This window comes from Pyrgilauda ruficollis, unplaced genomic scaffold (genome assembly GCF_017590135.1).
Source record: "Pyrgilauda ruficollis isolate IOZ18807 unplaced genomic scaffold, ASM1759013v1 scaffold185, whole genome shotgun sequence".
Lineage (NCBI taxonomy): Eukaryota > Metazoa > Chordata > Aves > Passeriformes > Passeridae > Pyrgilauda > Pyrgilauda ruficollis.
Genome location: NW_024517540.1, coordinates 520107 through 527613, shown reverse-complemented (window position 1 = coordinate 527613; position 7507 = coordinate 520107). Strand labels below are relative to the sequence as shown.

Here is a 7507-nt window from a genome sequence, read left to right as displayed (position 1 = left end):
CCCCCCATGCCCCGGTACCTCCCCCCCACCCTTGCAGGGCAATGCCTGTCCCATCCAGAGCCCACTGAAAACCCCAGAGGGGCACTCATACCAGGGAGGATTTTACACAGGGTGTGAATGCTGGTGGAGAAAGCCAGAGAGGAAAGTGCTGCTCCTTGAGGAGATGGCCAAACCTTGGTCAGCCATGTCAGGCTGACACAGACACCCAGCAAACCCTCCTCACACCCTCTCCTCCCCCCTTCTAGCTCTAATTTTGGGTGTCTCGTGGTTTCAGCTGTCCCCACCCCAGCAGCACACACAGAGGTGGCTGTGCTGCTGCTGAACTGCTGCCAAACCCCCGGCACACCCCACCCAATATCCTGGCACGGGGCTCCCTGCTCCACACCACCCTCCACCCCCTGCACCAGCTGTTCTGGTTTGGGAGCTCCTGACACTCACTGGGGGCAGTGGCTGCCCCTGCAGCCCCCACCAGGGCTTGAGCTGGAGCTGCCCCAGGTCACAGAGCAGGGAATGGGCAGGTTTGACAGCCCAGCACAGGAAAGGGCACAGAACTCTGACCAGAGGGCAGCTCAGCACAGCTGCACCAGCCTGGAATCCAGGCAATACCCACCCAACTAACAGTTGAGTCCTGGGAAGAATAAGTGGCAATGCTCCAGGCTGGGAGTTTGCTCAGGGCATCTGCAGCCCTCCACCTTACACAATGATCACCTCTGCAGCATCACAGAATCACGGAATTATTTAGGCTGGAAAGGCTGCCCAAGACCATTGGGTCCAATTTTTCCCCCAGCCCTGCCAAGGCCACCACTAAGCCATGTCCCCAAGTGTCACAGTCACATCTGTTAAGCCCTCCCAGGCATGGTGACACCACCACTGCCTCAGACAGCCTGTTCCAAAGCCTGAACACCTTTTCCACACAGAAATTTTCCCTAATAACCCACCTAAACCTCCCCTGGCATAACCTGGGGCCATCTCTTCTTGTCCTGCCCTTTGTTACCCGGGAGCAGAGCCCAACCTCCCTCCCCTCCCCGGCTGTCCCCTCCTGTCAGGGAGTTGTGGAGAGTGACAAAATCCCCCCAGGCCTCCTTTTCTCCAGGCTGAGGTCCTTGTGCTCCAGACCCTTCACAAATTAAGACAATTCCTACCCAACCAACAGGGCAGCTGTGGTAGAACTGCCAGGTTCAGAGTTTGCCCCCTACAGCAGAGCCCCTCAGCACCTGGGCTCACCCCCACAGCACCTGGGCAGGAACAGAGCTCAGCCATGGTCAGCTGTGAGAAAAAATAACTCCAGGGAGGTGAAATTCAGGCCCCTCCGCTCTGAGCAGCAGCACAGGGCTCAATTAAAACTATTTTGGGGACTCTGGCTGTGCCCAGGCTGGCTGGTAAACCGCATGGTCACGCAGGGAGAGGAGCCTCATCACGGAGCACCGGCATCGCTGGGGCTACACCTACTAATTAGGAGAGGGAGTATCCAACGTGCCAGTTCTGGGTTCTTCCAGACAAGCAGCTTTTTTACATTTCTGCAAACTTTTCTCTGAGCCAGAACAAGTTACACAGGCAGCCAGCAAGCCCTCAAAGTCTTGGTGGAGGTCTGACAGGTGGCAGATGAACAACCCTTCTGCTTGGGCAAGTGCACTGTCACTGTCGCCTCAGGCTGATTTCAATCCAGCAGCCCAAATCAATGTGTCTGTGAGCAGGTTGGTTTGCATTCTTCCCAAACTTTTTGAGGGACTTGTTGTCATTATTACAACACCCCCTGAGCTCTGAGAGCCCGGGGATGGGTGTAGCTGTAATTAGCATCCACTTGCACAGTGCAATGGGCTGCATCAGCCCTCACAGCCCTTCTGGCTATGACAATGAGCTCTCACCACTTACACAATGAGTTTCCCCTTGGTTTTAGTCCTGTGGAACCCTGGCACTCAACCATGTGTTGCAGTGGAGAGTTCCACCAGCATCACTGCAGCTGATGGGGAGCACCAGGCATGTGCCTGCAGCAGCACATTTCCCTCTGTGACTGAGCTACCTGAGAGCTCTGTCCTGCCAGGTCCTGCCTGCTTAGAGCTCTGTCCTGCCAGGTCCTGCCTGCTTAGAGCTCTGCCCTGGCACCTGTGTCAGAGCCCTGCCCTGGCCATGTCTTACCTGTGTCAGAGCCCTGCCCTGGCCATGTCTCTCCTGTGTTACAGCCCTGCCCTGGCCATGTCTTACCTGTGTCAGAGCCCTGCCCTGGCCATGTCTCTCCTGTGTTACAGCCCTGCCCTGGCCATGTCTCTCCTGTGTCAGAGCTCTGCCCTGGCCATGTCTCTCCTGTGTTACAGCCCTGCCCTGGCCATGTCTCTCCTGTGTTACAGCTCTGCCCTGGCCATGTCTCTCCTGTGTCAGAGCTCTGCCCTGGCCATGTCTCTCCTGTGTTACAGCCCTGCCCTGGCCATGTCTCTCCTGTGTCAGAGCTCTGCCCTGGCCATGTCTCTCCTGTGTTACAGCCCTGCCCTGGCCATGTCTTACCTGTGTTGTATGCTGTGGGCATGGCTGAGAAGGGCAGCCCCTGTGTCAGCAAACTCGGAGTCGCCACGGAAACAACTGGTGTGGTCAGAGAGTGAGTTGCTTGAGAGACACCCAACCGCTGTGTGTTTTGCTGTGGGAACAAACAGGGAGGGAGTTAAAGCCCAGATGGTCAGACTTGGTCATCTTCAGGGGTTGTGGCCCCCCCAGACCCCCTGGGCATGCACTGGGTCTGAGCATGGAGACTGTGGGACAGGCAGGATTGATCCTCTGGCCATTCCACACTGCAAAAAGGCAAAGTACAAACCACACCAGCTACTGACACTGTGGACCTTGCAACACTCATCTGCAGGTCATGGCCCTGAGTCCCCTTCCTGCCCAGGGCTGGGCTTCACCCACCAGCACCAGCCATGCCCCTGTGTGCACGGAGGGGGAACATCAGCAGGAGGCCTCAGACAATTCCTCACTGCTTTCCAGAGGTTGCATGTGAGGCTTGCTGAGCTTCCAAGGAGTGACAAAGGGACCAAAGCAAACCAAGACCGGCTGAGGCAGCACAGAGCCAACATCTCCCTGCAAATCTGGTGGCCAAGGGAAGCTGAGGACACTAAGCATTGGCCTCAGGATTTTAAAGGGTCTCTGGAATCACTAAACTCAAAGTCCAGTGCCCAGCAGCCTGCTGGCTTGGTGCCCTCACAAGGTTTTGGTGACTCAGGTATTAGCAGGTCCACCGTGGAAAAATTCTGCCCTTGGACTGGTGCACACCAACCTCCCCCCCTGGTTTTCCAGGCAGTTATGTGGGCAGATCTATAGGTCAGATTCAGCCCTGTTTACAAGGCAGATAATCTGGGCTGTCTCTGCTGATCTGATTTAAAGCAGCCTCAAGAGGCTTGACTCTAATCCGAAGCACCCCAGCACACGTCCCCCTGCCAAGACTGGGCAGTGCCCAGCTTCAACCACGCCTGGCACGAGGCTGGCTGGGGCACAGTGAGCAGCCTTCCCGTGCAGCTGAGGGCTCCCAGGGCCTTGCAGGGCTGGGCACAAGCTCTGCCACGCTTCCCCATGGCCGGAGAGACTCTCTGGGACAAGGCTGGAGGCTAGAACCCTGCCCTGGCCACCTGCAGAGGGAAAGAGCACCTGGCTGTGCAGGATTTGCTCACCCTGCACCCACACACTGCCCAGCCCCAGGGCCCTCCTGTGGCCTGGGCAAGGAGATTACCAGGCTCTAATTGCTGAAGCTGGGGGGGCTGCAGGAGAGGGTGTTCCTGGCACGCATCCTGCTGGCCGTGCCCACTGCCCTGGGTTAAGGACATGGCAAGGAATGTGTTCCCAGAAGGCACAGCCCTGTCCCTGTCCTGCCTGCCTGAGACCAGGGGGATGCAGCCCCCACAGCCCCATCCCTTCTGCCCCTCTCTGCAGGGCTCTGTGCCTTTCCTGGCAGGGCACAGGGATGAGTGTGCCATGCCACAGGGTGGGACACCAGCTGGGCAGGCTGTGCCAGCCCCAGGAACCTCCCTGACACCACAAGGTGAGTGTGGGGACGTCAGCCCCAGCTGTGCTGGGGGAAGCACCCTGATTTTCACCACAATCCATGCAGGGAGGAGGTGTGCAAGCTGCCCCCCACACCGTGCCCACACACAACGCTCCCAGCTGCCATTCCAGCTGGTACCACACCATGCAGCATGCTCCCAGGGAAGGGATCCAGTGGATGGACCCTGCTGCCCCTGGAGTGGCAGGAGAGTGGAGAGAACTGGGGGTCACCTCTCTGAAGCCTGTGAGGGAGGAGAGCATGCTCAGAGCTGCAGGAGCAGCGCTGAGGGTGGCAGGGCTGGGGCTGCGGGCAGTGGGGACGCAGTGGAGGGATTCTGACTCATCTCACAGCTGCCTGGGAAGAGGTGGGAGCTGCCATTTGGAGAGAGGATCTGCTGTGTAGGCTGAGCAATACGGAGGGAGCAAATCTGGGGAGAAGGTTAGCAGAGCAGGGGGGCATCTGCACCAGGCAGGAGGGACAACAGGGACAACACCCTGCAGTCCCCTTCCTGATGCAGCAGTGCCAAGGTGCCTGTGCCACCCTGGCCACATTTCACCAGCCTCCACCTCACTGCTGCCACCTTGGCCGGGGAGAGGAGGTTTTTCACTCCAGGCAAAACCCCACCAGGTTAATTCAGACCGACAATTAAAACCACAAATGCCACCCCAGTGGATTTCCACCTACTGCTGCTTCAGTTTGCAGCCAGGGAATGGCCTGGGCAGAGGGATCAGGAACGAGCAGATGGGGAGGTGGGGAAGGACTGGTCTCCCTCCACACATGGGGAAACTGAGGCACAGAGACACTGGAAGGAGGCCACTAAGCAAGAAGGGTTTGGGGACACGAAGAGCAGCAGAATTCCTGTCTGCCAGAGCTCTGGCCCATCCTTGCCCTGGCCAAGAGTGTCTCGGTGCAGGCTGCCAGAGGGATTGGCTTTCTCCTGCGTTTTTGGAGAGCTTTTCCCTGGCTGTGTGACCTGCATCCCACAGCAGCTCCTGCCCTTCCCTTGCTGGGCTGACCTGTCACCCATCTGCCCTGCACCAGAATAGCAACAGAGCAGAGTGAATCCTTGCCACAAACAAGGTGGCATTCACTTTGCTGGCAGGGAGAGGAAAAAAAGCCATAAAAATAACACAGAAAACTGCCCTGTGCACAAGGGAGGTTTAGGGAGTGCACTAGCCAGCCAGTGGATTTACACAGGCTTTAAATAATATCTTTAATATGGGAAGAGCCTGATTTACTCCCTGTCTCACGTGTGCTGGCAATGGGCCAGGTCTCCCTGTGCTGTAGCTGTGGTGCCTCCAGTGCAGCCCCACGGGCAGGTCCAGGGCAGTGCACAGTCCCCAAAGGGACCCTGGCTGACCTCCCCAGGGGGACCAACACAGCAATTTTGGCCTTGGTGGAGAAACAGGCTCTTTGCAGCTCATGCCAGCCCCTTCTTTCCCATAGGGAACTGGGTTTTCCTAAGAGCCTGTTTTTCTCGGGATTTATTTTCTGCAGCAGGAGTGGATGTAACGCTGGTGCCCACATCCTGCCACATTCCCAACACAGGGAGCCAGTGTCCACCCCCTCTGTGCGCCCCATGCCTCGCCAAGCCAGGGCAGGAGCGAGGGGACAAGCAGCCCGTGTGCCATGCACGCCCAGAGGGGAACTCACCAGAGCCAGGTGGTCCTCGGTCTGTCCAGGGGAGAACAGGGAGAGAACCGAGAGGCACTGTTAACTCACACAGCCCACCCCCCCTGCACCGTGCCCACTGGCACCTCACCCCTCCAGCTGTGCCTCCATGGGGCACTAACTGCTCAGAGAGGTGCCTGCTGCAGGGTTTGTACCTTCCATGGGGCACACACAGCTCAGAGTGGTGCCTGGGACAGGGTTTGTGCCATCCATGGGGCACACACAGCGCAGAGTGGTGCCTGCTGCAGGGTTTGTACCTTCCATGGGGCACACACAGCTCAGAGTGGTGTCTGGTACAGGGTTTGTACGATCCATGGGGCACACACAGCTGAGAGTGGTGTCTGGTACATGGTTTGCCCCACCCGTGGGGCACACAGCTCAGAGTGGTGCCTGGGACAGGGTTTGTGCCATCCATGGGGCACACACAGCGCAGAGTGGTGCCTGCTGCAGGGTTTGTACCTTCCATGGGGCACACACAGCTCAGAGTGGTGTCTGGTACAGGGTTTGTACGATCCATGGGGCACACACAGCTGAGAGTGGTGTCTGGTACATGGTTTGCCCCACCCGTGGGGCACACAGCTCAGAGTGGTGCCTGGGACAGGGTTTGTGCCATCCATGGGGCACACACAGCGCAGAGTGGTGCCTGCTGCAGGGTTTGTACCTTCCATGGGGCACACACAGCTCAGAGTGGTGTCTGGTACAGGGTTTGTACGATCCATGGGGCACACACAGCTGAGAGTGGTGTCTGGTACATGGTTTGCCCCACCCGTGGGGCACACAGCTCAGAGTGGTGCCTGGGACAGGGTTTGTGCCATCCATGGGGCACACACAGCGCAGAGTGGTGCCTGCTGCAGGGTTTGTACCTTCCATGGGGCACACACAGCTCAGAGTGGTGTCTGGTACAGGGTTTGTACGATCCATGGGGCACACACAGCTGAGAGTGGTGTCTGGTACATGGTTTGCCCCACCCGTGGGGCACACAGCTCAGAGTGGTGCCTGCTGCAGGACAGTGCAGCCAGGAACCCAAGCCTTCCTCCTCAGATCTCCCCTCCAGCACAGCCCCAGCCAGCTCCCACCACCAGATCCCCAAACTCCCCTGTGCTGCAGCCTGTCCGCTGGCACCCCTCCCAGCCCCGTGGTGCCCCCAGAGCCCCTGGGCACTCACCAGGTGGTGCATGAGCCCCTTTCCCCCCTGCGAGGTGATGACGCGCAGGTCGGGCTTGCGGCTGTTGGCCGCCAGCTGCGCGCCGTGCGAGGGCGGCGGCGGCGACTTGGCCGGGATGATCTTGCCCAGGCTGCTGCCATTGGACACGGGAAGGAGACCCGGAGAGGCTCTGGCACTCACGTAGCCATTTCCTGCAGGAATATGGGGGACAGAGAGGAAGGAGGTGAAGGTTGGATGCATGGCAGTGGTGATGGTGAACACGGGGCGATGGTGAATGCATGGTGGTGAACACACTGCCATGGTGAATGCACAAGCTGTGGTGCTGCACTGGGGCTCCATGAGTGCTCCTCCTCGTGGGAGAGCAGCACCACACCCCCTAGGCTCCCCAAAACCCTCCTGCACCCCGGCAGGCTCACCCTGAGGGGTGGAGCCAGGACAGGCAGTAGCCCCAAGCCCACAGTGCTCAGGGCAGCTCCTCAAGCTGCAGGGACTCCCCCTTGTTCCTGCAGTAACACCCAGCAAATCTCAGAGCCTGATCTGCAGCCAGGCTCTTTCCCTGCTTTGGCTGGGCACCGCAGCCCTGCCAAGATGGGTAATTACTGACACATTCACTTTTAAGGTCTCTTTATGGTACTGGGGCAGTGAAA

General features: G+C 58.7%; 1 protein-coding gene across 13 annotated transcripts in view; it reads right to left on the bottom strand.

Annotated features, from left to right (window-relative positions):
* The window catches only part of MEF2D (myocyte enhancer factor 2D), a 78728-nt gene that overhangs the window by 5754 nt on the left and 65467 nt on the right, over positions 1 to 7507 (bottom strand). For 10 of the 13 annotated variants that reach the window (XM_041464940.1, XM_041464950.1, XM_041464948.1 and 7 more), the window contains 3 exons: positions 6861 to 7051; positions 5678 to 5698; positions 2500 to 2629 (listed from right to left, as the gene is read on the bottom strand). In XM_041464940.1, coding sequence (XP_041320874.1) covers positions 2500 to 2629; positions 5678 to 5698; positions 6861 to 7051 — 342 coding nt within the window. The remainder of the gene's footprint in view (positions 1 to 2499; positions 2630 to 5677; positions 5699 to 6860; positions 7052 to 7507) is intronic. The other 3 variants (XM_041464949.1, XM_041464953.1, XM_041464954.1) reach the window with 1 other exon arrangement.